The following is a 27,329-nucleotide window of genomic DNA, read 5'->3' as shown; positions in this document are numbered from 1 at the left end:
AATTTATTTAACAAATTTTCATTGGCGTATCGTTGCCTTAAAATGTTGTGTTTGTTTCTGTTGTACATCAAAGTGAATCAGCTACACACATATTCCCTCTTTTTTGGATTTCCTTTCCAATTAGTCACCAGAGAGCACTGAGTAGAGTTCCCTGTGCTGTAAAGTAGGTTCTCATTAGTTGTATTTTTATACATTGTATCCATAGTGTAGCTTTTGAAAACTATTGATATATGATGCGTCAAAAAAAAAAAAAAAAAACAGGATATAACATTACAGGTTCTGGGTAAAAACAGCTGGATAGGAAAAGGAGTCAAACAACAACAGTGGTTTTATCAAGCAAATAAGATCATGGGTGACTTTTAAATTTTTATTTTATTCATTTATTTCTTGGCTGCACAGAAAAGCTTGGCTGCACAGGCTGAGGATCTTAGTTCCTCAACCAGGGATTGAACTGGGGACAGGACAGTGAAAGTGCCGAATCCTAACCACTGGACCGCCAGGAAATTCCCCAAATTTTTACTTTATTCTAAAAGTTCTTTAATGTTATTGAATTTCATTTACAATAAGAAAAAGTTAAACATGCTCATTGTGGGAAAAAGAGAAATGTTGAAAAGCATCAGTAAGAAAAAATTACCTGTAATTCCATCATCTGGGGGAAAAAAATCACTGCCAACATTGAGACACATTCTGTTTCTTGCTTTTTTCCCTCCACCTAATCTATTCTTAGATTTTAAAAGTCTTTAGACTTCCCAAAGGTGACTTTCAATAGTCACATAGTGTGTTGGTATACCATAATTTGTTTACAATCATTTTGGACAGTATAGGTTGTTTGCAATTTTTCAGTTAAAAAAAAATAGTAAAACATATGGTCAGAGCTATGGCATTGTTCAACTCAAATTTAGAAAGCTCTAGAGGAAAGAAAGAGGTGATCAGCGTTTCGGGGAAGATGGCTAGGCAGATGGGGTGGGTGTGGCTACGTTCAATGAAGAATGCAAGAAAAATTAGTTCAGGGGCTCCGACCTGTGGGGGTTGTCTGTAGAAAGCTGCTCTGCACGGGTTAGGGACTACTTCTTACCACGAATTTAAGGATGGTGAAATCAAATCTTGATTTGAAGGACTAGAGGTGGGGACAGGTGGTCCTGATCTCTGCTCTCTTGCCTTGGGCAAACAAGAAACGGTTTCCCATCCTTTCCCGGGACAGAGGTCTCTGAGCCATTAGCCTGGAGACACAGAGCTTCCTCACTCCCTCTACAAAACACTCAGTCTAGCTCTGGGTTTGGGCAGTCGACGATCAGCCTGAGGTCAAGAATGGAGGTGGTCCGGGGTACAGCGGAGGGAACTTGGGGCGCACACAGAGCCGGGGGCGTTCCCAGTGCACGGAACCTTCCCAGTAGTGGTAGCGGAACGCAAAGAGATAGCAAAGACAGACCTGGCGGGAGGAGGGATGGAGGGGGGGGGTGAGTGGGCCACGCTAATACCTAGGCAGGGAGCGACCCTGGAAGGCTGTTGATGGCCACGAGGGGAGAAAGAAGCGGACGGCGGGGAGGAGGAGAGTAGCAGACAGATTAAGCAGGTGATGTAGGATTTACAAATGGAGGAGGCGTGGGCTGGTGACAGGAGGAGGGCCGGGAGCGTCGTGTGCCCTGAGCGTGCGCGAGATTTATCTGAGAGGCGTGATGGGCGGCGGACTGGGGAGAGCAGAGGTGGGGCGCGGGGTGAGCTGCTCGGGTCGCGAAGGCGGAGATGCGAGATGGAGAATAACGGCTGCGCACACTTGGCCGACCCTTTACAGTCGGCTCCCATTTAGCCTCCCGTAATTTCCTCCTTTCAGCGGAGAGGGCGAGGTTCGGAGAGGTCGGGTGACTGCGGTGGGCGGGGGCCCAGGGGAGCGCGAGGCCCCGAGGAAGGGGTGACCGCTGGGGGTGGGGGCGCCGGGCGCGGGCGGGTGGGGGGCGGGCCGGCGGCGGCAGCCTGGGAGCGGAGCGGGGAGGCGGGCTCCGCCGGCACACGCCGCCCCTGGCAGGCGGCCTGAGCGCGTGCGAGGAGCCGCCGCAGCCGCTCCGGGTCGCCTCGAGGCCCAGATTCCCCAGCGCTCGGCTCGCATGGCAGCCGCCTGGGCGCCCGGCCACGCAACCCGCTAGGGGCGGCCCCGCGCCCCGGTCTGGCCCTTCGGCGGAGTCCGTCGGATCCCGCCTAGCTCTGCGCCCCGAGGCGCGCAGTCTCCCAGCCCGAGGTGAGGACCGCGGGACGAGCCGGGCTGAGGGCGCGCTGGGTATCCGAGGCCCCGCGCCGCGGCCGAGCCCAGCGCGGCGGAGACAGGAGGGGGACGTGGGGAGTCAGAAGCGGGAGCAGAGACTGCGCGCCGCCGGGTCCCCGTGTCGCCTCTCGGTGGTACCCCAGTACCCCTCCGTCCCGATTGCGTTCCCAGCCCCGGCCCTTCCCGCGTCCTGACCTCGCTCGCGCTGTCCATCCTTCACCTCCTTCCCACGTAGCCGGCTCCGCGTTTCTGTCTCCAATCCCCTCGCCTGCTCACACCTTCTTCGCCCCCGCCCTTTCGCTGCACTACTCCCCCCACCCTTTTTCTCCCGTCTGGACGCCCCTCTCCCCCTCGGCTCCTGTCACTCGGAACCAAACCGAAATCCTTGCCGCTATCTCCACGTCCGGCCGTCTCTCAACCCATGCCATCCCACAGGTGTCCGCACGTCCGGCGATCCATCCGTCTGTCCGTCCCAGGGCCGGCGCTGACCATGCCCGGCGGCTGCCGCTGCCTACATCTCGTTTGCCTGTTGTGCATCCTGGGGGCACCCGTAAAGCCTGCCAGAGGTGAGCGCTCCCCCGAGGGGATGTGGTCGCGGCCCTGTCCGGCCGTCCCTCGCTCGCACGTTGACCTCTGCCGGCCAGAGATGGCACTGCAAGCCGCTCCGACCGCGGGCTTGGCGACACCCAGGACTTACTTCCCTTTGGAATGCGATTAGTCTCTATTCTACCTTGCCCCAGAGCTGGGCCCCTCCAGTTACCGGGACCCTGCGTCCTTTCCCTGGCCCGGCATCTCAGGCAGCCGAACCCTGACCCCCGGGCTCACCCCTCCCACATCAATCTCTTGCAGGCAATGACTGCAGCTCCCTCTGTGACCTGGCTCACGGCTGCTGCGCGCCTGACGGCTCTTGCAGGTACCTCTCCTTGGAGCACGGTGGTCCCAAACCTCTTGCTCCCCATTTCCCAGGCCTCCATACTCACAACCGAGTCAAGCCCCAAGCTTGACCCAGAACGTCTAAGGCCCTCCCCATCCCTTCAAAGCCGTGGCACACAGGGCATATGGGCAGCCCGGCACCGTGCCCAACCCTTCCCTCTTCCTCTTTGCCTTGCCTCTCCTTTGCGTCTTCTAACTACGGCTCCCCACTTTACTCTCCCAAGTCTGATCCAGGAACTCTAAAACTTTCCTCTTCAAGATACCAGGAGAAAGATCTGAAGCTTAAGGGAGAGTGGAGAGTGGGAGCCATGAGGCAAGAGGGAGGAGATAAAGATAAGACAGACGGAGAATTGGCTCAGCCTGGAAAAGAAAGGCTTTGCCAGGGTTGCTGGGGAGATGGACTTGTTCAAGGGGGTCTTTCTTTGATGAATTTAAGTAACTGACACACTGGGGTAGGGGTCGGGTAAATCCTGCAGCAGGAGGAAAGTGTCTGGATGTAAAAACATGAGCTGACAGGCAAGCTGCTGGAGGGACTGGGGGTGTTGGGGACTCTCTGAAGCAGGCCTTGCCCTGGAATCAGCGTAGGAAGATGGTCCTGGTGACTTTTCAAGGTCACTCTTCTTTCGAAAATGTTTCTAAGCACCTCAGATATACCAGAAACGGTGCTAGGGGCACTTAACAGACATCATCTTAATGTCTTTTCTTTTTTAAAATGATTATTTTTGTTGTTGGCTGTGCAGAGTCTTCAGGCTGCACATGGACTTTCTCTAGTTGCCTCAAGTAGGGGCTACTCTTCATCGCAGTCCTCAGGCTTCTCACTGAGATGTCTTCTCTTGCTGGGGAGCACGGGCTCTAGGGTGCGTGGGCTCAGTTTGCGGCATATGGGCTTAGTTGCTCCTCATCATGTGGGATCTTCCTGGGCCAGGGATTGAACCTGTGTCCCCTTCATTGGCAGGTGGATTAACCAATGGACCACCAGGGAAGTCCCTCATCTTCATTTCTTCCTCAACCCACCCCTGCCAGGTGTCACCCCAGGTTACAGATGAGAAAACTGAGGCTTGGAAAGGTTAGACAGACTGCACAACCAGAACGGCAACACTGGTGCCTGGTGGCCTGGTGACCCGGTGCAGCTCTCTATCCACCCAGGATAGGCCTGCTTTCCCTTAGGGGCTGTCCTGTTTGTCTCCTGTTTCCTGGAAGCTCTGAGCTTGCCTCCCCCTGTCTTCACCTCCTTCTACCCAGAGCCCTGACCCTGTGCTTCCCCCCGTCAGGTGTGACCCAGGCTGGGAGGGGCTGCACTGTGAACGCTGTGTGAGAATGCCTGGCTGCCAGCACGGTACCTGCCACCAGCCCTGGCAGTGCATCTGTCACACTGGCTGGGCAGGCAAGTTCTGTGACAAAGGTAGGGGAGTAGAGAGGGCAGCTGTTGGACTGGGGGCCCCACGTGTCTTGGGAGGAACATCCATCCTTATTTATTGAGTGCCTTTTGTGTCTGGCTCAAACCCTCAAATATGTAGTATTTTATATACAGTCCATGGAAATCTCCAGGCCAGAATACTGGAGTGGGTAGCCTTTCCCTTCTCCACGGGATCTTCCCAACCCAGGAATCGAACCCGGGTCTCCCACATTGCAGGCGGATTCTTTACCAGCTGAGCCACAAGGGAAGCCTGTAGTATTTTATAGTTGTAGACTTTATACCTATCTGTTATCTGAACTGGTTCTCAACACAACCCTCTGTGGTAGGTAAGACACCTGCAGGAAACTGTCCTCATATCACAGATGAGGCAACTGAGATCCACAAATGAGATACAACTCACCCAAAGGCAAGTTGAGACACTGACAGGGCTAGGACCAGGCGCCTCCTGACTCCAAATGCAGTGTTGTTTTCCGCCCAGGTTGGGACTGTGTACGAGCCACCCCCACAGAGCTCTGGGTGGGGCCTGGGCAGGTCTGGGTGCCACGTGCGAGGGGCTGTCCCAGAGCCCTCCCGGTCTCCTCTGCAGATGAACACATCTGTACCACGCAGTCCCCCTGCCGGAACGGAGGCCAGTGCGTGTATGACGGGGGCGGTGAATACCACTGTGTGTGCCCACCAGGCTTCCACGGGCGTGATTGTGAGCGCAAGGCCGGACCCTGTGAGCAGGCAGGGTGAGTGCTGGCCCCCTGGTTAGGTGAGAATCTGGCGACAGAGGAGAAAGGACTGTGGAGGGGGGTGGCGGGGCAGTGTTAGGACTGAGGGTCTAAAGTCCCACATGGGGACACTCGAGGATAAAACCCCAGTCTGCCAGAGTATCCCAAGGGCTTCTCAGCTTTTTTGACACCATCTGAACCATTTCTCCAACGACAAAAATTGACAGGGGCTGGAGGTGTAACACATCACTGCGTGACTTCCCTGGTTGGGGAGGCTGTGGGCCTAGGACCCCCCTCATCCTCCCAGGAAAGCTGGCGTGCAGCCCCTGAAGTTGTCCCACACGGCAGACTAGGCCTCATGGTGAATGAGGAGACAGCCTGTGGGGCTGGATTTGTCCTCATTCCCGCCTCGGGTCTAAGGGTCTAAGAGGACACAAACAGTACACTCGCCTTGGTCTTGACTCTGGGTCAGGCCCTCTGCTACCTGCTTGACCTCGATCATCTCATTTAACCCTCACAACCTGGGAAGCCAGGTACTGCTCTGACCCCATTTTTAAAGGAGGCATTTGAGGCTCAGAGAGAGTGGCTCGAGGGGACAGAGCTAGAGAGGGGTGGTGGGAGCAGGGATCCGGATGTCGACCTGGTCTACCCTGCAGGTGGCAGTTGATAAAACACCCTCCCTGCCTCCCCCACCAGCTCCCCGTGCCGGAACGGTGGGCAGTGCCAGGACGACCAGGGCTTTGCCCTCAACTTCACCTGCCGCTGCCTGGCGGGCTTCATGGGTGCCCGCTGCGAGGTGAATGTGGATGACTGTCTGATGCGGCCCTGTGCTAACGGCGCCACGTGCCTGGACGGCATCAACCGCTTCTCCTGCCTCTGCCCCGAGGGCTTCACCGGGCGCTTCTGCACCATCAACCTGGATGACTGTGCCAGCCGCCCCTGCCAGAGAGGGGCCCGCTGTCGGGACCGGGTCCACGACTTTGACTGTCTCTGCCCCAGCGGCTATGGTGGCAAGACTTGTGAGCTAGTCTTACCGGTCCCGGGTCCTGCCGCCACAGCGGACAGCCCCCCAGGGCCCACCTTGGCTGTGCTTGTACCTGCCACGGGGCCCATCCCTCACAGCGCGGGCGCCGGGCTGCTGCGCATCTCCGTGAAGGAAGTGGTGCGGCGACAGGAAGCCGGGCTGGGCGAGCCCAGCCTGGTGGCCGTGGTGGTGTTTGGGGCCGTCACTGCCGCCCTGGTCCTGTCCACGGTGTTGCTGACCCTGAGGGCCTGGCGCCGGGGCTTCTGTCCCCCTGGACCCTGCTGCTACCCTGCCCCACACTACGCCCCAGCACGCCAGGACCAGGAGTGTCAGGTTAGCATGCTGCCCGCGGGGCTCCCTCTGCCGCCTGACCTGCCCCCCGAGCCTGGGAAGACCACCGCTCTGTGACAGAAGTGGGAGCTTTCTGGGCCCCTCCTTCACCTCCTAGGGCGCTTGGACTGGAGTGGCCCTTTCTCGCCACTCCTCAGCTGGGGTACACACACTGAGGGACCTCAGCCTCATGCCACAAATATTATTTTTTTAATACACAGAATGTAAAAATGGGAATTTTATCAAATAAAACAATGGACGTGTATGTGGGCTCCTTTGCCAGAAAAAGTCTGCCTGGAGTCCCAGATGCCAGAGCGCCAGAGCAGAGGCCTGCCTCTGGGGAAGCCACGGGACTCTGCCCGCACAAGGAGTGGCTTGTGAAGAGGAGCCCAGGGCGCCCTTTCCTCTCTGTGGAGGAGGGGGAGAGGTAGAGACATGGAGGAGTGTAAACCATCGGCAGTGGGGGCCGGGCCCTCACGGGGAGGAGCGCACTCCCCGCGGGCTGCTCTGCAACAGCTGCTGGAACAGCGAGTGGGGCTGAGTGCACAGGGCGGCAGGGGAGCCCAGCTCCGCCACCCTCCCTGCATGCAGCACCAGCACCCGGTCGGAGTTCAGGATCGTGTTGAGCCTGCACGGGAGGGAGTGGTCAATGCGGGGATGGAAGACAGCACCCTACAGAAGGCTGACCTCCTTTTCCTCCTCTTCCCCCCTGCACAGCGCCCCCCTGCCCCACAGGCTTCAGCCCCCGGGGCGGGCTCTGTGCTAGGGGAGGGGCTGCATGTTCCCTGAGACCGAGCACTCCAAGGAGCTTGGTGGAAGCCTAGAGAATGAGGAACTGAGAGTCACAGGGGTTGGAATTTCCGGAGCCCTGACTCCCGGGGTCCCTGAAAGGAAGCTGGGCTCTGGGTCCATGACACCCCTGATTTAGATTCTCACTCTGGATGCCACACACCTGTGGGCGATGGTCAGCACTGTCTTGTTGGCAAACCGTTTGCTGATGGTTTGCTGGAGTAGCTGGTCTGTCTTCTGGTCCACGCTTGCTGTGGCCTCGTCAATGCACAAGATCTGGAGTGTGTGGGGAGGGTTAGGGAGGAGAGTGGAGAAGAGGGTTAGCCGAGGCTGCTACCCAAGCCTCCAGCCCCCACCTCCTGGTCTGGCCCAGGCCAGCCCACGGCTCCCCACCTCCAGCTCTAAAAGGAAAATGAATTTGGTCCTTTGAGACCTCTCCTTAGTCTACTTCCTCAGCCCTCACCTGTCCCCTGCCTTCTTCCTGGCCCTCTCAAATGACCCTCCTTCTTGTCTTACCTTAGCATCTGTGAGGAGAGCCCTGGCCAGACACAGCAGCTGCCTCTGCCCCAGAGATAAGCGCCGGCCCCCCTCGCCCAGCTCACCATCCAGACCACCTGTGAAGCACAGCATCTTTACCCCAGGGTTCCAAGCCTCCTCCAGCCCCTCTCTGCTCACTCCTCCCACCACCACGAAGGACAGGACACTCACCCATAGACTCGATCGCCTCACTCAGGTGGCACTGCTCCAGTGCCTGCCATAGGGCCCCATCCTCATACAGACCCCGGGGGTCCAGGTTTTCCCGCACGGTCCCGCTGAACAAAAAGGGCTCCTGCGGGATGATCGCCAGCTGGGATCTGGAGGGACAGGGGTTGAGACTCGAGATGTGACCACTTCTGCTCCCAGCACAGGTCTCAGTTATAGGTCCAGCCCTTCAGGAGAGCGTGGGGTAAGACTTGATTAAAACCCCCATCCTGCTCCCTGCTTGGTCAGGCATGAACCTAGGATTGTGCTGGTGCTACGAGGAACACCAAGGAAACCAAAGGCCTGAGGGGCAAAAACAGAACAAGCATAAGCCAAACTGTGTGGCACTGATGCCAGTGTCGTGGGACAGGAGTGGATGGCAAGGAACGGCCAGAGAGTGTGACTGGGTAGGGCACGCGTCCAGCTTGAAAGCAGGCCTCAAATCGGGTCCTGAGGAGCTCTCTGGTCAAGCCATAAGGGGAGGCCGGCACAGGTTAGGAGAGAAGGGCCAGGGCCTGGGGTCAGTAATTGCTTGAGGATAGTGCTTCCCCCTACCTTTTCCCATGTCATGGAACTAAGAGAAAATGATAAGAGTAATGTGGTCGGGGGGATGTTTGGCTCCAGATGAGGCCACTTGTGGCCAGGGGCTACTGGCCCAGGTCACCAGCTGTCCCAAGCCCCAGGGCACGGCACCTGGGAGGCTCTGATTCAGGAGATAGTGACCAGTGGTCTAAAGTGGAAGGCATCGTGTGCTGGAAGTCCAAGCTGAAGCTGGGAAGGTGAAAGCCTTAAGGCCGCAGCTTTGAATCCAGGCCTGAGTGCAGGGAGCTCACTATTCTAGCCTGCTTGTCCCACCCTCTGTCTCACCACCTGATCCACCCTGGCTGCTGTATTTATATAAAGCCTTCCTGGCTGGGCCTTCCTCTCCCTGCCAGTGGCCGTGTCCCCTCTTCTCACTCCCCCACACCTGAGCTCGGCCAGCTCCAGCTGGCTGGTGTCCATGCCGTCCAGAAGCACTCGCCCAGAACTGGGCTCTAGCAGCCGGAAAAGCACCAACAACAGGGAAGACTTGCCGGAGCCCGTGCGGCCTACGATGCCCAGCTTCTCTCCAGGCTGCACGCGGAAGGTCACCCCATCCAGGGCGTTGGGCAGCCCTGGCCGGTACACCAGCACCACATTCTGGAACTCCACGCTCCCCTGGCTCAGCCAGCTGATGCCCAGCTGGTAGGGTCCGTGCATGGGAGAAGGCGGGAGACGGGTGAGACAGGGGGAAAGGGTGGAGGGACAGGTTGGAGAGTGGAAGGGAGGGACGGATGGTGTGAGAGGAGAGGTGGGGAGTTAGGAGGGATGGGGGATGGGCATGTAGAATGGGGAGATCACAAGGGACACTGCAGTGGAGAAAAGTTGGTGAGGGGCACAAGGAGAGGAACTGGGGGGCCTTCAGGGTGCCAGCACCCAGGCTGGGGCTACCTGTGGCCGCTGGCCCCGGGGCTCCTGGGGCAGGTCACAGGAGTACTCCTCCAGCCGCTCGACACTCACCAGCATGGCTTCTGTCTGTGTGAAGCTGCTCACTAACCCTGAGAGTAGGCCCGTCAGGGACAGGGCATAGGACAGCGACAGGCCCACCAGTCCTGGGGGAGGGGACAGAGGACAGAGCGCTAGGGGAGGCCTGGACACTGGGGTGCATGTAGGGAGGGGGTGGGCAGAATGGGCGAACCCTGAGCTGTGGACCGTGGGCATGTGAAGGAAGCTAGCACTGAAGCAAGAAGATGCAGGAGCCAGGCCAGGCCCACGGGAGGCTGGATGCAAGGCAGTGGGTGGGCCTGGAGAGGCTGCGCAGGGGGACGGGAGAAGGCAGGTGGACTGGGGTGGGGTACTAGGCGCTGAGGATGGGGCGAGCAGGCACGGGTGGTGATCAGAAGACCTGTTTAGCCCCAGATCCACCACCACCCGGCAAGGGACTCCTCGAGACTCAGCGTCCCCAACTCTGAAATGGGGGTCTTGAGAATGACAACATATCCTCACAGGGAACCCTGGTCAAGAGGTGAAAATCCTTGGCAGTAAAGGGAGATGTCATGGTAGTCAAGGGGGATGAGGAATAACAGGCTTCTGAGGTGAGACCGCAGGGCCCTGGGGTGGCACCTGGGTTGGCGAGGCCCTGCTGGTGCTGCACCAGAGCGATGCCCGCGATGGCGCTGACTACTGCGGCCCCCATGAGCTGTAGCCGGATGTCCAACCACTGCATCGTGGCACTGGCAGCAAACTGGCACCTCTGGTTGAGCTCCAGGAGTCTCTGGTTCTCCTCCTCAAACCTGGAGGAGGCCATGCTGTGGCTGCATTGGCCTGCCCAGACTTCCTCCCTGCAGGACACCCCCTCCTTGGCGCTGACCCGCACGCCCACAGGCCTTGCCTCAGGGCTATGGAGGAACCAGTGCACTCTTTCACGGGGGCCTTCTTGGCCTCACTAACCTGTTTTTTCCGTTTCCTTCCTCTCTCCCCTAGTGCCATCACCCACCTTTCTCTTCTCAGGAGACCTGAGATCCACCACCACCCCACCCCAACTTCACCCCCTCTGACCATCCCAGCATCTCACGCCTGTGGCTCTGGCTGGAAGAGGCACTCACACACCTGTAGGTGGCCCCGGCGGCCCGGAGCACAGGGAGGCCGGCCAAGGTGTCGGCCAGGTGGGTGTAGAGGGGAGACAGGCTGAGGCTGCCCAGGCGCCGCAGCTCCCGCGAGGAGGCCCTGTAGTGGCTCTGCACGCGATAGTAGATGATGCTCAGAGGCGGCAGCAGCAGCAGCAGCCAGGGCAGGCTGAAGCCCAGCACAGCCAGGAGCCCCAGCAGGCCTGCCGCGTTGGCCAGCAGGATGTTGAGGATGAAGGGCAGGCTGTCATCTGCACAGGCCACGTCAGAGGAGAAGCGGTTGAGGACCCGGCCCATGGGCGTGGAGTCGAAGAAAGTCACTGGAGCCTGGGAGAAGAGATGTGATTGGGCCAGGGTAGGACAAGGCAGAAAAGCCTCGGAGGCCACGCCCAGGGAAGGTGGGCTGGGGGGAGAGGCCCAAGGTAGAGAACAGGAAAGCAGTCAAGTGTTCCCAGAGTTCAGGGCACTGAGGAGGGGCTGGAAAAGCTTAGAACAATACCCCAGGGTGGGCATGATAGAGGCTGTCTGTCCCTCTGGCTGGTGGGGACCCTGAGGCTGTCTGTCCCTCTGGCTGGTGTCCCAGGCTGGCCACCCCCTACCTCTGTGCTGCTGCTGCTAAGTCGCTTCAGTTGTGTCCGACTCTGTGCAACCCCACAGACAGCCTCTTACCAGGCTCCTCTGTCCCTGGGATTCTCCAGGCAAGAATATTAGAGTGGGTTACCATTTCCTTCTCCAATGCATGAAAGTGAAAAGTGAAACTGAAGTCACTCAGTCGTGTCCAATTCTTAGCAACCTCATGGACTGCAGCCTACCAGGCTCCTTCGTCCATGGGATTTTCCAGGCAAGAGGACTGGAGTTGGGTGTCATTGCCTTCTCCACCTCTGTGCTACACATGCCTACTCCGCTTTCGAGGGCAGGGAGCTAATCCCATTCCAGAAGATGGAGACTTCAGGCCATGAGTACGATTTCGAGGTCAGGAAGAACACCCTGACTGCCCATGGCTGGACAGAGTGGTGAGGACAGCGGTCAAGTCAATGCTGTCTCATGGCAAGGGCTCAGGCTTTGGAGTCAGACTGCTCCTTGATTCCAGCCCTGCTGCTTACCAGATGTGAGACCCCGCCAAGGGGGTTTCCTCTCCTCAAGGCCCCCATCCCTCATCTCCAAAAGGGGGACGGTAATGGAACCACACATCCTGGAGCTGACTGCACAGGCAGTCAGAGGCTCAGGGGAGTCTGCCTTTCATGGAGCAGGGGCTCAGGAGCTATTTAGACTACTCATTACTGGGAGGTGCCGTCTCAAAGACAATCCTTTTCCTTTCCCTGCCTTCCCTGTCTCCCAACTCTCTGCCTTGACTGGGAGAACAGTCCTATCTTAAGGCAAGGAACTAGGTCAAAGGGACTTGCGAATGTCACCCCTAATGTCAGCTTATGATAAAATCAATTCCTTCACAGCCTGAAGATGTGGGCAGACAGTGGGCAGCTGCTCCCTGAGAAGCAAGGGAAAGACCCACACAGTCCTGGGTTCATGGCCACAGGACTCGCTTGCCCACGTCACAGGACTAGCTTGCCCAGGTCACATACACCCTCAGAGCCTGTTTCCTCATCTGTAGAAAGGGGATAACAGTATTCATTTCACAGGGTTATAAGGAGGCCCTAATAAGATACCAGACAAAAAAGAGCTTTGCAATAATAACAACATGGTTAATAATAATAATTGCTAATTGAGCACTCAGTATATGCCAGGCACTATGCTAAGTACTTTCCATGTACTGATGAATCCTCATAATGTACTATAGAGCAAGCAACAGACAATATACACACACAGCAACAGGCATGGATCTTAAAATGAGCTCTAAATAAAAACTGTAAGAAAAGAATGTCATTTATAAAACTGTTGCTGCTGCTGCTAAGTCGCTTCAGTCGTGTCCGACTCTGTGCAACCCCATAGATGGCAGCCCACCAGGCTCCTCTGTCCCTGGGATTCCCCAGGCAAGAACACTGGAGTGGGTTGCCATTCCTTCTCCAATGAATGAAAGTGAAAAGTGAAAGTGAAGCCTCCCAGTCGTGTCTGACTCTTCGCGACCCCATGGACTGCAGCCCTCCAGGCTCCTCTGCCCATGGGATTTTCCAGGCATTTATAAAACTACCTGGGCACAAAATATAGCCATTTTGTAAAAAGGCAAACAAAAAGATACATACTAAACATACCTCACAAGGTTGTTTATCAAGGAAAGGAGGGGAAATGGAAACAAGGTTTGCAGATAAAAAGAGATAGATCAATAAATAAAATGCAAAAGGGACCTCACGTGAACTAAGGGTGGTTAACTCAGTCCTCTGAGCTTGAAGTTCAACTGGAAGTGACTCAGGAAGAGTCTCTTCTCCTCATGTTACAGAGGAGAAAGCCATAGGCTTAAGTAACTGGGTTTGAACCCAGCAGCTGCTCTGCTCTCGTCTCTTCAGGTCTCAAGGTGTCAAGTGCTGCACCCATCTGAGAGGAGCTGATTTCTCCTGAGGACTGGGGGATGGGATGGGCCCCCTGATGGAGCCAGGTACTGGGAGGCCCCCTGAGGCCACCTCCACCCTCCTATCACCTCACCATGAGGACTCGACCCAGGAGGCGGCGATGCAGGGTGGCGGCCGCTTGGAGGGTGCCTGCCGCGAAGAGCACGGCCCGGAGAAGGGTGCAGAGGGAGTTGACACCAGCGATGGTCGCGTACACAGTGAGGTAGAAACGGAGGTCTGAGGAGCCGTTGGGGGCAGCTTTGGGCAGTGGGAACACTGAGGTGCTGGGTGGTGGGGAGGGGGCTGTGGGTAACCAAAAGTGGGGCCACTCAGGGTTCCCTTCCCTGCCCCCACGCCACCTCTCCCCACCTTCCAGAAGACACAGGCCCTGTAACGCCAGCCCCCAGCTCACTCCCTGCCCAGGAACCAATGAGAGCCCCAGGCCTGGGGCCCAGCCACTCACCAGAGGCTCCCGGGGGAGAAGAGGAGCAGCTGGGCGGACAGCGGCCCCATGGAGCCCAGCCTGGTGGGGGCCAGCGCCTCCTGGGAGCTATTCTTGGCTGCCTTCAGCTCAGAGATCCAGTGGGAGAGCCACCAGTCGGCTGCGTTCCTGGTGGCTGGGGGATGGGAGAGAGAAAGCTGCCGGACAGACTCACCTTCCTCGTTCCATTCAGACACCCTGTTCTGCCCTCGACTCTGGTTTCTACCCTCCTTGGCCCCCAGCCCTCCCGACCTTGCCACCACCGTGTCCTCACTAGTGCACGCGTCTTTCCTGGGCCCATCACCCTTCGGCTCTGGGGAGAGCGTGATCTTGAATCTGCAGAATGGGAAGTCAGCCTTGCGGGCAGGTCAGAAGATGGCTACGGAGCCCACCCTCCCTGCCCCTCGCCAATCACCGGGACTCTCAGAATTAGGGATGTGCCTCTGGTCCCAGCTGCTGCCCACGCCTGGTGAGCCTCTGGGCTTTGTCACGATTAGCACAAGGTGAGGGGAGTGACAGGGACCTAGGCAACAGGGCTGGTAGGGGAATGAAGGCCTGCAGAGATGACTCCTACCTTGCATGAGGAGCAGAGAGAAGAGGATGGCAAGAGCCATGCCCCAGCCCACGGCCCTCCAGTACGCGCGGTACACATGGAAGGCCACGGCGCCCTCCTTCTTGCTTTCCTCCTGTCGCAGCTGGCCAGACGCGCTCTCCTCCACCTCCAGCCCCTCCTTTGTCTTCTTTGGGTTCTCCATGGATGAGGCTGTGGCTGCGAGGATCGGAGAGGTGGCAGGTTGTGTGGGGGTGGGAAATTCAGCTTATAGGATGATAGCCGAAAACCTCAGTGTTTTCAAGGGCAGGCAAGCTTCCTAGAAACCTGTCTCCACAAGCGTGGTGGGGAAGAGCAGACTCTTTCCTCTCACCCCCAGACCATACCTCGGTCAGACTCTTGTCCATCCTCAGCCCAGGCTCTGGGGGCAGCTTGTACCAATGGCAGGATCTCAGAGGGAGGCCCTGGAAGGCAGCAGGAGAGATTAGGAGGGGTCTACGTGTTTCTAAACCTGTCAGCCAGTCTACCTTCCATGCTCTTTGGAACCCCTACCTGACCTCCCCTAGCAGGCCTCTGCCCTGGACCCCCAGACCCTGAGCAGAACCATCAAGTTCGGCCCTCCCTCTGTGTCTGGATCAGCAGAGACAGAAAAGGTCCACCCCTGGGAAGACAGTTATGGCCACCTGTGAGCACCCAGTCCTCTCACTACCGCTGGGCTTTCTCCTCATACTTCCTGCAACTCCTAACACTGCCGGAGCTTCATTTCCTCCTGCTTCTATCTAGTGAACCTGCAGATGGTCACGTCCCTCTGGATAATAACCCATCAGAGTTTCCGTGTATCTGTTTTTAAATAAAATGACTATTCTAAACCTGACTCTCTCTTCTCTGAGGACATCAGACTGCCCTCAGAGATCCTGGGCCTCTAGGTTTCCCCAAGCCCCCAGTCCCAGATCCATGGCCCCTTTCCCTCCTCTCTCTGTCCTTCACACCAGTTCTGTGATGGCAGGAGAGGGCCTCCCGTCAGACAGAAGGATGAGGGGGACCCAGGACACACATGGGGCGGGTGGCTGAGTCTCCCCTTGGTGATCCATCTGTCGCACCCTGGCAGGTGGCTCCCTCACTCAGCCCGGCTCCCGCCCGGCCTGGTGGCCCACGTTACCGGCCCGGACAAGGCGCCCGGCCTCCAGCAGCAGCACCATGTCAGCCCGCTCCAGGTACTCGGTGCGGTGGGTGCACAGCAGCCGCGTGGTGTGGCTCAGCGCTCCCAGGATGCACCTGTGCAGCAGGTGGGTGGCCACGTCTGCATCCACGGCAGCCAGAGGGTCGTCGAGGAGATATAGCTCCTTTTCCTGGGGAGGGGGGTGGGGACACCTTGGGCACCAGGTCCTCTGGCCAGAACCCAGACCTCTCCAAGCATGTGATCTTGAGGCCGTCAGGCAGGAGGGTTGAGGGGAACTCTGGGGGCTACCCCTAAAGCAGTAAAGAAGGAAGTGAGACCAGAGGGTGGATTTGCCTCCAGTAAAGTGAGGCCAAATGCTCAACTGTGCTGGGTTCTAGTGCCTCAGGCCACATAATGCTTTCCAAAGGGTCTTTAATGCTGCCTTGAATCAGCAAAAGGAGGATGGGATGGCCAAAGGACCAATACCTTAGCAGCATGGAGGAGGGAGGGAAGAAACCGGATGCTGATGGAAATATCTCCACACCACCCCCCAAACCCCCAGCCAAGCTTCAGAGTCCTGAGGCTCCAGACACCTCTGTCTTCAACTTACCTGGTAGACAGCACGAGCCAGGGCAATGCGGGCCCGCTGTCCCCCGCTGAGGGTCACGCCTTTCTCCCCCACCTCCGTCTGGTCCCCAGCAGGCAGGATCTGACAGGACAGGCCTCCCAGTGTTGGTCAGTGAGCTCCCAGTACCTTCTGCCCCATTTCCCATCCCTCCATTGGGAAGAAATGGCGGGGGTGAGAGAGCCAGGGAGTTTGAGGAGACTGAACTTAACTTTGGGGTGTCGGAGCCAGAGGGGGCAAACCTCAACTCCAGCAACACCAAGCATTTGTTGGACACTTTCTATTTTTCTATTTTGGCCATCCCTTGTGGCATGAGAGATCTTAGTTCCCCAACCAGGGATCGAACCTGTGTCTCCTGCAGTAGAAGCACAGAGCCTTGAACACTGGACGGCCAGGGAACCCCCTGTTGAACACGTTCTATGTGCTGAGCAGTTTACATGCATCCTCTCACCCAACCCCACAGCAACCTTATGATGTTGATACTATCTCATTTCACAGGTAAGACCAAAGCTCAGGGTACATACGCTGTCCAAGGTCATTCCATAGCAAGTAAAGGGCAGGACACGAATGCAGATTCTTAACCACACGCACTACCCTGACTACAGGTAGTCACACTCACTACCCTGCCTTTTTCACAGGCAAGGATGAAGATGGGCAAATTCAAAGTGAAACTTCCCTAGGCTTTTAGAGGAGGAAGGTACCTGAACCTCCCTGTGGCCTGGGGAGTGGTCTCCTTTGCTAAGGGGTCCTCATGCCAGAGGAAACACTTGTGGTCCACCAGACAGTGGCTTCCCTGAGGGAAAAGCTTTGTGATTCACCTCTTAGCACTCAGAGCAGTTCCCTGCACCCAGGAGACATGCGAGAAATGTCTCCAAGGTAGAAGCAAATGAGAAGTGGACAGAGGATGTCCCACGGTCAGTCAAAGGTCTTCCTTTCCAGGGATGTTCCACATCTACCTGGACAGGGTGGTGCTGACTACAGTCCTGCCGGGGAAAAGTCAGGGGACAAAGCTGGACTCTCATTCCCCCTAAATTCAGCATTCTGGATGTAGGGATTCTAGTGCCTTGCCAGACTTCTCTAGAATGACCTTGACTCTTCCAGGAGGAGGTGGGGGAAGGCCTCTTGAATCAGAACCATTAGCCAGATCTACAGAGAGCTAAACCTCATGGGAAACCCGCCCATAGTCTCAGAGACCCTCAGAGTTCCCCCGGCTGCTGTGTGGAGCACCTGGTCACCAGCCCCCACCCTTGCCAGGTGCTGCGCAGACGTGGGACACTCTGCGAGGACCATAGCCTGGCGGCCAGTCCTGGGTAAATGACGCCTGAGCACAAGCAACCCCTTCCCAGAGAAGCAAGTCTCTGACCTGCGGTGTCAGGGACATGGGGAAGCGGGTGGCCAGGCACTCACACTGAGGTCCTCATCGAGGGCGCAGGCCTCTAGCACTTCCTTGTACAGCTGGGCGTCAAACGTCTTCCCAAAGAGAATGTTGTCTCGGATGGTGGCAAACTGGATCCAGGGTTCCTGGGTGGCCAGGCCGAAGCCTTTGGACAGCCCCCACACTGCCACCTGCCCTCGGAGCCTGCAGAGACCAAGGCCAGCAGTGTGGGGGGCCGGCTCCCTGCTGGTCCCCTCCCGGCCCAGCCCCTGCCTCTCAGAAGCCTCTCCTGATGGCTGTCTTTTGCACGGGGGCCCCCTTCACGTCACATGACTCTCTAGATTGGCAGCCACTGAGATCAAGGGGTCCTGAGGAGGCTGGAGGCCCCCTGTGGACCGGTAGGGCAGAAATTGCTCTTTGACTGCAGTCAAAGAGCTGTCAAGGTCAAGGTGCTCAGAAAAGAGTGTGGCCAGCGCCCCGCACGCGTTCACTCTCACAGTGAAACAAGTAGGCCCTCGCTCACTCCTGTTCCTCTCTGGACCCCTTCCTACACACTCTCTGAGAGCAGCTGATGTAAGGTGTTTCCATTTATTCCTTCACTCACTGTTACAGTACTTCTAACACTCTGCAGTGATGGTTATGCTGCTGCTGCTGCTAAGTCACTTCAGTCATGTCTGACTGTGCGACCCCATAGACAGCAGCCCACCAGGCTTCTCCGTGCCTGGGATTCTCCAGGAAAGAACACTGGAGTGGGTTGCCATTGCCTTCTCCAGTGATGGTTATGAGAACCTACTCTCGACTGCCTTTCCCTTTCCAGACTGGAAACTCTCCCAAGAAAGGGACCAGGTCTTGCTCATCTGGGCATCTCTGGCCCCTAAAACGTAGCAGGGGCCAGGGAGGCGCTGGCAAAGGGCAGAACTAAGGACGGGGGTGCCAGCACTTGCTTACCTGTGCAGCTCTCCGGTGATGGCAGCCAGCAGCGAGCTTTTCCCGCAGCCCACCTTCCCCACGATGCCCACCAGCATTCCCTGCGAGGAAGCCACATGCATGAGTGTCAGGCCTCTGTCCAGAGGTCCTGGGCTGCCAGTCACCGCATGGAGGCTTCTCTCTAGGCCCCAGTTAAGCCTGAGGGGAAAGATTTCCCCGGCCCACAGACTGAGGTGTGCCTCAGTGATTGATGCGATGCTGGCCCCAGGGGAGCAGGGTGTTTTATTCTCCACTCAGAGAAGCATCAGTTTCACTGTGTGAAGAGCCTCTGGAGAGGAACAGTGTGCCAGAGAGATGGGAGGAAAATTGCCCTTGAACTTTCCAGGAAAGCACTGAGACAGGCAACTCAGGATGGGTACAGGGGAAGGAAGGACTGCAGGCTTTGGGGCCTGCATAATGGGCTTGCTAAGCCCACCTGCAGCCAGACTTCTAAAGGCTCAGGGCAAAAAGCAATGTTTACACAGATGCCCATTTCTGTGACCTGCAGTTTAAATTTTTCTGTGCTCCCTTCCTTGCTTGGCTGTAACATACATTCGTGGAGCTATCCGTGTGTATGTCTGTATGTTCAGTCATCTCCCCCTCTTTGGGATCCCATGGACTGTAGCCTGCCAGGCTTCTTTGTCAGTGGGATTTCCCAGGCAAGAATACTGGAGTGGGTTCACAAAGGAAAAAATTCCTTCTCTAGAAAAAAGGCGGGATCCTAGCAGCTGTCTGTGGTGCCCCACCCTGGCAGCCAGGGTGAGCCTGTCTTTGAGTGGCTACCAGACCAATCTGAGACCTATCCCTGGGAACCCCCCTCCTTCTGTCCAGGGCCTGTAAGTGGAAGGGCTCTCTGCAGGTCTACTTCTGTTTGGGGGAGAGCAGATCCACAGAGAGGGAAGGAGGCAGATCTAGAAGGAGCAAACAGAAGGACCAGCTTGGCAAGTCGAGGCCTGGCTCCGAGCTGCTGCCGAGATCTGTCCAGGCGCTTGACTGTGGATTTTGCAATTCATCTCTATATCCATCTTACTAATTCTTGTTGGCTTAAGCTAGCTCCAGCGGGTTTCTATGACTTAAGTCCAAAAAAGCCCCAACTGACACGTTAGTAAAATTCCTTTGAAAAATTCCAGCCTTGTCTTGCCTGAACTAAGACGAAAAACAAAACATGTAGCCCAAGCCAGAAATGTGAGCCAAATGTGGTTGAGGCGGTTCAGGAACCGCTGGAGAACACCGGGTTGAGCTGTGGGGCAAAGGGTTGGACACAGGTCAGGGGAGAGTGAAAACTTAGGACTTGGTGAGCAGGAGTTGCCGTCTTGCCAGGAACGTTCTTACAAGTGCTCCTTTGACGATGTGTGCCCCGGTGTGAGTCACAGGGTGTGATGCCTTTTCACCAGCCTAAACAGAGGATTATCTAAACCATTTGCAACATCCTTCTGAGAAGGGGCTGCTGGGGCTCCCCAGCCTGGGGAAGATGCTGGACAAGTTATGGGGTCTGTTCTGAACTCGACAGCCCCTGCAGGACAGAGAGAGATAAATGCAATTGCTGGTCTGGACTAGGTGGACATGAGCGGTCTGGTGCCCAGGGATGGATGTGACAGCTCTGAAGCAGCTAAGTGTTAGAAAAATGACATCCTGAGATAAAATCTCATCACCTCTCCAATTCAAGCCTGCCCACCAAAACCTCTCTGGTCTTCCCCTTGGTAATAAGAGCCACAGGGACTGGCTGCTATGACTGGCTCTGTCCTTGTCTATCCGTCACTGAGCTTCCCTGTCTTTCTTTAGTCTGGAGACTCTCCTAGGGCGTTTGACCAACGAACCTTTTTCACTTCGAGGTGACTGATGAAGGTCTCCTGGCTGGTTCCAACTGGGTCCCAGGAGAACAGAGCTTCGTGTAGCTCCAGGGCTGTAGATGGCTCTGTTGGGGGATCTGTACAAGGAAGAAGCCACTTACCTTGGGCTTCTAGTCCACAACCTACCTGCCCAGGGATAGTTTGGCCTCAGTCTTGGTCTGAGGATTCACCCCGGGGAAATGACCACCTGCCCCACCTAGACTCTTCTCCTCTGGCTTCTCTTGGCAGCATCTGTGTACCACAACTGAGGGGCTACAGATCTCTGCTCCCCTGTGCCAGGTTCTGTCCACTAGCTTCCCATTACCTGGGCTGTAGTAGGCCTGGGGGTCATGGTTGGGAAGGTCGAGGAAACACTGGATCCGGTCCAGGGACACTTTGGCCTCAAGGAGGCCATTGATCACCCAAGGGAAGTTGTTGAGGGGAAGAATGAGCATGCGCACCAATGCCAGGGCGGTGAACACCTAAGTGGGGTCAGAGGTTGGGGGGGGAGGGGTTGAAGCATCACCTAAAGCTTAGGAATTATCTGAAGGCCTGCTCTATAGGTGGCCCTGCAAACAGGTCTGTGGAGGGGAGAACAGGCAGCAACAGAACTGAGGGCTTAGCTGGCTGATATTTGGGTTATAGATGGTAGAGGTGGCCACTCCAAGAATATCAGAAATCCCAGATATCCTCCAGGGACCCAGGTCACTCCCTGATAAACACACATGCCCAACTCACGCTCATGAGACCTTCTCAGAATTTCTAAGGGGCAACATCTCCTGGCTAGACCCAGCATTCGATCCATCCTGCACAGGATCATGAGTTTTCCCCCCAGGGCCATCAGAATGAGGCTAAGGGGACCTAACCAGAAGTTGGGGAGGAAGAGGTGGGGAAAAGAAGTAATTCCTTCGCAGAGGGAAGGGTCATATATCCGAGGCCCCAGATGAAAGGTCCCTTCAGAGAACTTTCCTTCAGTAGGGGAAGAAGGCAGACAGGGACCCTCCACTCCTCCTTCCCAGCAGCACGAGGGCCCTGGCCCACCCCCTACTGCATTGCAGTCTCTCTGCTGCTGCTTCCGTCTCACATCTCCCTGCAGCCATCCCCCCATTTCTGGCCCTCACCTTGGTGGCAGTGAGCTGGTGCCCCATGAGGACATAGGTGATAAAGATGACAATGGAGATGACGACCGGCAGGGCAGCCCAGAGGTACACACAGGCTGCATCCAGGTACTTGATGACCCGGAGTCGCCCCAGCTCTCGAGCTCGGCAGGCCTCCACGCGGGTCCCCAGCGCCTGCTCCCACCCGAAGAACTTGATGACACGCATGCCACTCAGCAGCTCTGTCACGAGCTAGGGACAGGGACAAGAGAGCAGTGAGAAGTGGAGATGCTGCTCACGTGCGTTCTCCTCTGCCCAGCCTCCCCCAGGCTCCTGGCACGGGATGTCAAGGACTTGGAGCTCCCCTATGCCCCAGCTGGGGGCAGGCTGGAGCTGGAATCCCCCACCTTCTTAGAAGATGAAGTGGTGGAAAGTACAGGGGCAGTGGGGGGAGGTCACCACACTGGGGTAAAAGCACTCCATCCATTAGATGAGGGACAAAGAACCATTCCCAAAGCCAGAAGATGTGGGTTTCAGGGGCTGATCAACAGCTTGGGTATAGGAACCATTTCTGTAGAAGTACACACCACAGCCCAGGGTTGGGCAGGCTGATAGACCCAAGTAAGATAGGCTAGGGCCAGAGAAGCTCCTTGGATCCTAACATTCAAACATCTCCAGACTGCAAGCCAGGGAGGCACTGGGAGCCTTCCAAGGAGGCCCTAGAGACTGGTCAGTAGCTGTCATGGGTAGGGAAAAGACCATGCCATACCAGCTATCAGGGACACCCCCTCACCATTAGCACTTGGAGCTATGCCAGTGAGAGATGGACAACTATGCTATATGGACCCAAAGCCCATCATCCCCTCTGAAAAGGTACCACAATCACTGTACATTCCAGAACTGACTCAGCCAGACCCTCACACCTAGAGTTGGCCCAGGCAGGGGAGACAGCTGCTCCTTTCCCCATAGCCCATCCCGAAGAGGCAGCTGGGGTTCTCCTAGGCCTCCACATGCGGCTATGGGGCACTCCATACCTGAGATGAGGAGGAGGCTGGAGACTTGGATCCTGGCTCTAACACTAAAATCCCATTTGGGCCCAGACAGCTCAGTTCCCACCTCTCTCAGGGTTGCAATTAGGGCTGCAGAAGCTAATACTATATTACTAACAGGCCACATTAACTTAGTGTTTACTTTGTAACTGGCACTGTGATGAGCAGCATCTTGCACGATCCTCCCAACTGTGCTATGAGGCAAGCTATGATTACCCTCATTTCACAGATGAGGAAACGGGAGTCTCAATGAGGTGAAGTGACTTGTCTGATGTGATTGAACTAGTAAGTGGTAGAATCAGGATGTGAACCCCATCTGTCTTTCTCTAGTCTGAGCTCCTAACTTTTAGAGCACACACTCACTCTCTCAGGTACTGTGCATGGGAGACCTGGGCACCAGAAGGCTGGGTGGGGTCTCTGGATGGCTGAGGGACCCCAGGCAGCCCCTCACCTTAACTCGTGCGTCTTTGTGCTGTAGCATCTCCTGGTTGCTGGCCATGATGCGGGTGGCAATCACTTTGTTGACGGGTACCAGCAGCAGTGCCAGGATCAGACCACCCACGAAGGCCACACCCACCTGCTGGTGCAGCAGATAGAGGGTGATGGCCAGTTGCAGGGGCAGGCCCCAGGCCTCATGAAAGCTCCCAGCAAAGTTGAGCAGCCGCTCAGAGTCAGTGCCTAGTAAGTTCAGGACCTCCCCGGCAGGAGGGCGTCTGGGCCCCAGTTGTAAAGCCTTTCGGTACAGGATGTTCAGCACAGCACCCCGTGCCTGAAGAGCCACCTTCCGAACCTCATACCCATACTGATTCTGCAGCACAGCTCCCAGAACAGCTCCTCCGGTAAGCCCCAGGGCATATAGCAGGCCGTGGCTTAGTGGCTCTCGCCCCTCCTCCAGGAAGCCCACCAGGAGGGACAGCAACAAGGGCCCTGAGAACCCCAGCATGGTCCCCACCAACTTGAGCAGCCCAAGAGCCAGGTAGCAGTGCCCAAAGGCCCCATGCAGGGTCCTCCACAGCCGGGCCCCCTCCTGCCATTGCGCCTGGAAGACACGGGCTAGGTAGGTTGGGTGCAGCCTGTGGGGGAGGCGGCAAGTGTCCTGGGGCTGCCGGAGCTCTCCCCGGGCCCCGCGGGCCAGCAACGGTGCCAGCCAGGCGTAGGAAAAGCGGGACAGCCAGCTCTCCCCATCTTCAGCCACCTCGGGCTCCTGGCCCTCAGAGAGGAGGGGCTCATGGGCCCAGGGTTCCCGTGGCTGCCCAGGGACTGCCCAGCCCAGTCCATAGGCCAAGAGAGCAGCCAGCTGCAGGATGAGGAGACACAGGCGGGAGAGGGGCCCTGCGAGAAGTGGAGGCAGGAGTGTGCCTCGCTGGCAGTGCCACAGCAGGGTCAGCACCAGGGCCGGGGCTGGCAGGAAGGCAGCCAGAGCCAAGGCCAGGGGCCCCCGGGAGTGGCCATATGGGGTATGAGCCAACACCCACAGGGCCAGGCTGTGGCTGATCCAGGCCATAGCCGCCACGCCCCCTGCCAGCACCTCGAGCCCTGTGGGCCCTGGGCCTGCCCCTGGTGGCAAAATGACTGGAAGCAGGTCGAGCAGTGGAAAGACGGCGAGCAGGACAGAGGCTGTGAGTCGGAGGCGCCAGCCGGGACTGCAGCGTGGAGTGTAATCTGGATACCTGGGGACAAAGGGGGGAAAGAGAAAAGAAGGCACATCACAGCTGACTTAGGGCCCAGAGAGACCTCCAGCAACTCACTCACGGAGGGAATCAATTCCCTTTCCTGCCTTGTATACCTTATTTTCATCCCATTTTATCCTGGAACTCATGGTCTTTTCTCCCAGGAAATCTTCCTGGATTAACCTAATCCATTTTCTCATTTCTCTACCATTTCTGATCATTCTTTCACCACAGAAATAAAAACAGTTCTGAGTTAAGGTTGTACTGAACATGAAGACCCTAATTATAAAACAAACAAATAAAACACACACACACACCTCACCTCAACCTAAATTTCCTACAGATAACCTCTAAGGGGTGAGTTTTCACTTTTACAAAATTATCTACTCAAAAGAGCCCTTTTGCAGCCATGAAATTAAAAGACGCTTGCTCCTTGGAAGAAAAACTATGACAAACCTAGACAACGTATAAAAAAGCAGAGATATCACTTTGCCCACAAAGGTCTGTCTAGTCAAAGCTATGGTTTTTCCAGTAGTCATGTATGGATGTGAGAGTTGGACTGTAAAGAAAGCTGAGTGCCGAAGAATTGATGCTTTTGAACTGCGGTGTTGGAAAAGACTCTTGAGAGTCCCTTGGACAAGAAGGGGATCAAACCAGTCCATCCTAAGGAAATCAGTCCTGAATATTCATTGGAAGGACTGATGCTGATGCTGAAGCTCTAATACTTTGGCCACCTGATGCGAAGAGCCGACTCACTGGAAAAGACCCTGATGCTGGGAAAGACTGAAGGCAGGAGGAGAAGGGGATGACAGAGGATGAGATGGTTGGATGGCATCACCGACTTGATGGACGTGAGTTTGAGCAAGCTCCAGGAGTTGGTGATGGACAGGGAAGCCTGGCATGCTGCAGTCCATGGGTCGCAAAGAGTCAGACATGACTGAGCAACTCAACTTAACTGAAAAAGAGCCCTTAAATTCACCTGAAGCACTATTAGATGAATAAAAATTTGACTTACACACAGCCTCTATACTCTATTAGTATAGCTTAAACTTGCTGAAGCCTCAGGATATTCCACTCTCTGTCTCTCTAATGGTTGTAGAAAATGGTGTGGATCATTTTTACAGCTCCATTAGCTGAAGAAAAACATCTTTTGAGTTTTGTCTGTATCTTCTTGGTTTGCAAAAAATGTTTTTAATAAACAAAAGAGTGAACTATTTGCATTAAAAAAACACTCCCTTTGTTGTTGGCAGGGCTGGGTGACTGAAAGTTTTAATTGTAGAGTGAAATGTTTGGAGTTTCCTTTAAAAAGTCCAGTGATCACAGTTATACAAAAGGGTTTATATTTGAGTTAAAGTCAATCTTTCATAATTCTATTTCTTAAGATGCGGGACAGAATAAGAAACATTGTGAGCCCTTGGAGGCTGGTACACTGGCTCCAAGCCTGGTCATTAACCAGGTTTATGAACATGGGCAAGCCGCTTCTCTGCATCTCATTTTTCTCATCAGCACAGTGAGCAGTAAGGAGTCTGGACCCAAAGCCCTCTGAGATTCTTTTCTGTCTGAGATTCTGGATCTCTCTTACCCATTTGAGCAACTTGCAAAGAGTCTGTTAGGTGAAGTGAGATAAACATAATTTCTATGGATTACATATTGGTCTTTCTTGCCTTTTCCTTACACCGTGAGTTCTGAAGGGACTATGCCCATTTTAAAAAGATACTTGTCTCAGCACAGTCGGTCTCCCTCTGTGCCATCTCCAGACTTTTGTCTCTGCATAAGGGACAAATCAGGATTCCTCCAAGACCAAACAGATCTGAAGCTACCCAAGGAAGGGATTCGCCATCCCTGTAACTCATCTTAAGTAAGGACGCATTTGTCCGTTGGACTAGACAAGTTAGACTTTCCTCCTGCCTTAATCAGTAGCCAGAGTGAGATTAATTTTACCATATCCAGCTATACAGGAACTAAGCACAAAATCAAGGTGAGTTCAGCACCTGCATCTTATAGCCCCAAATGGAGGAAGGATTAAGGTTCTAATTTTGCTCTTCTCTTCTACCTACCACTTCCTCTCCAGATGAGTACCTATGCTTTTCTTGGCCTAGAAACACTGAAGTTTCCTAGATGGCAGGGGTGAGAAACTGGTCTAACAACTTCAGCACACATTAACCTTTTTGGCTTAAAAACACTGTTCACCCACTTTCGTCTCCAATTCGTGACAACTGTGGTTGGGCATCTGAAAATCTACAAAAGTGATAATTGCTACCATGCATTGGGCCTTTAAAAATGTGCCAGACTCTGCACTATATACTTAAATGCATTATCTAATTTAAGTTTCTTAACAGTGCTATGAGGCGCAGGGAAAACAGGTTAACTTGCCCTCAAACAGACACAATGCTGCAAAGTGGTAATGCCCACATTTTATTCTCCTTTTTCCCTAGAGATCTCACTATTTCGGTTACACTTCCGCGGAGACGTGGGTTTCGAGTGAAGTCTGCAGGCACATACGGACAGATGTCTGCACCTGTCTCTACTCACCTCGGGTGGCCCCAGTGGCAAGCACTGAGCACGGCCAGGAGCGCGTGGGGCAGGGCGCTGAGCACCAGCTGTGTGAAGCAGTGGCCGGTGGTGTCCCCCTCCCACACCGGGAGCGGCTGCAACGCGCTGGTGCCGCACAACCGGGCCAGGAACCTCTCCATCGAGGCCTCACCTGCGGGGAGAGCAGAGGGTGGAAGGGAGGGAAGGTCCCTTCCAGAAGGAGGGAAATCCGCGTTCCCAAGGACCCAGGCTGGGAACCTGCACCCGAGGGGGCGGGACGCCGACCAGGAAGCGGGGTGGAGCCAGAGTGACAGCGCGACCCCTGACGGACCTCGCCGCCTCCAACCCCGCCCACGAACCCCCGGGACCTTCCCTTGCTTCAGTCTGGAATCTGGACTCCGGCAGTTCTTGCGTTACCTCAGCGGTAGAAAGCGAGTTGCTTTGGCTCCCAGAAGCTGGCGGCTTTCTGTACTGGTCCGCTAGCGGGGTTCCGCTTTTCACCACTCCTTGTGTCCCCATCCCCAGAGATCCGGAACGTTTAACTTGAGAAAGCTGTTTTCCACCGGATCCTGAAATCCCGAACACTGGTGGAAGCGAAAGAGCCTGCGGCCGACGTGGGACCCTGTCCAGGCTCGCTTGGCACCCC

The 27,329-nt window shown here is 55.9% G+C and overlaps 2 protein-coding genes across 4 annotated transcripts; one reads left to right on the top strand and one right to left on the bottom strand.

Annotated features, from left to right (window-relative positions):
- The first annotated feature begins 1,635 nt into the window (after positions 1 to 1,635).
- Positions 1,636 to 6,939, top strand: DLK2 (delta like non-canonical Notch ligand 2). Its single transcript, XM_027524378.1, has 6 exons — positions 1,636 to 1,854; positions 2,693 to 2,823; positions 3,107 to 3,170; positions 4,462 to 4,592; positions 5,194 to 5,338; positions 6,017 to 6,939. Exons 2-6 carry the CDS (start codon positions 2,748 to 2,750, stop codon positions 6,750 to 6,752), a joined length of 1,152 nt encoding a protein of 383 aa, XP_027380179.1. The 5' UTR covers positions 1,636 to 1,854; positions 2,693 to 2,747; the 3' UTR covers positions 6,753 to 6,939.
- Positions 6,866 to 27,329, bottom strand: ABCC10 (ATP binding cassette subfamily C member 10). 3 transcript variants are annotated; one of them, XM_027524376.1, is made up of 22 exons: positions 27,101 to 27,329; positions 26,684 to 26,855; positions 22,933 to 24,151; positions 21,457 to 21,684; positions 20,661 to 20,817; positions 20,324 to 20,433; positions 18,489 to 18,568; positions 17,573 to 17,744; positions 16,151 to 16,249; positions 15,541 to 15,730; positions 14,768 to 14,845; positions 14,406 to 14,600; positions 13,814 to 13,967; positions 13,445 to 13,634; positions 10,833 to 11,176; positions 10,347 to 10,516; positions 9,675 to 9,835; positions 9,172 to 9,425; positions 8,172 to 8,317; positions 7,980 to 8,077; positions 7,627 to 7,739; positions 6,866 to 7,302 (listed from the first exon to the last, which is right to left on the bottom strand). In XM_027524376.1, exons 2-22 carry the CDS (start codon positions 26,842 to 26,844, stop codon positions 7,149 to 7,151), a joined length of 4,473 nt encoding a protein of 1,490 aa, XP_027380177.1. In that variant the 5' UTR covers positions 26,845 to 26,855; positions 27,101 to 27,329; the 3' UTR covers positions 6,866 to 7,148. The 3 variants fall into 3 exon arrangements, 2 of the variants coding, with proteins under 2 accessions (XP_027380177.1, XP_027380178.1); XR_003508009.1 differs by lacking the exon at positions 27,101 to 27,329 and having other exon boundaries at positions 7,980 to 8,093; positions 26,684 to 27,047; XM_027524377.1 differs by lacking the exons at positions 6,866 to 7,302; positions 27,101 to 27,329 and adding an exon at positions 7,309 to 7,494 and having other exon boundaries at positions 26,684 to 27,043.

Source organism: Bos indicus x Bos taurus, chromosome 23, assembly GCF_003369695.1.
Source record: "Bos indicus x Bos taurus breed Angus x Brahman F1 hybrid chromosome 23, Bos_hybrid_MaternalHap_v2.0, whole genome shotgun sequence".
Classification (NCBI taxonomy): Eukaryota; Metazoa; Chordata; class Mammalia; order Artiodactyla; family Bovidae; genus Bos; species Bos indicus x Bos taurus.
The sequence above is the reverse complement of the archived record's forward strand: the minus strand, read 5'-3'. Positions and strand labels throughout refer to the sequence as shown.

Bases quoted from the DNA above. Each gene is read 5' to 3' on its own strand.
- DLK2 (XM_027524378.1), top strand. From the start codon at position 2,748: ATGCCCGGCGGCTGCCGCTGCCTACATCTCGTTTGCCTGTTGTGCATC. The intron at 2,824-3,106 runs GTGAGCGCTCCC...AATCTCTTGCAG, and splicing joins ACCCGTAAAGCCTGCCAGAG to GCAATGACTGCAGCTCCCTC. The intron at 5,339-6,016 runs GTGAGTGCTGGC...CTCCCCCACCAG, and splicing joins GGACCCTGTGAGCAGGCAGG to CTCCCCGTGCCGGAACGGTG.
- ABCC10 (XM_027524376.1), bottom strand. From the start codon at position 26,844: ATGGAGAGGTTCCTGGCCCGGTTGTGCGGCACCAGCGCGTTGCAGCCG. The intron at 24,152-26,683 runs GTGAGTAGAGAC...CTTTGTCCCCAG, and splicing joins TGCCACTGGGGCCACCCGAG to GTATCCAGATTACACTCCAC. The intron at 13,968-14,405 runs GTAGGAGTCATC...CCCATCCCCCAG, and splicing joins CTCTCTGCTCCTCATGCAAG to CCACCAGGAACGCAGCCGAC.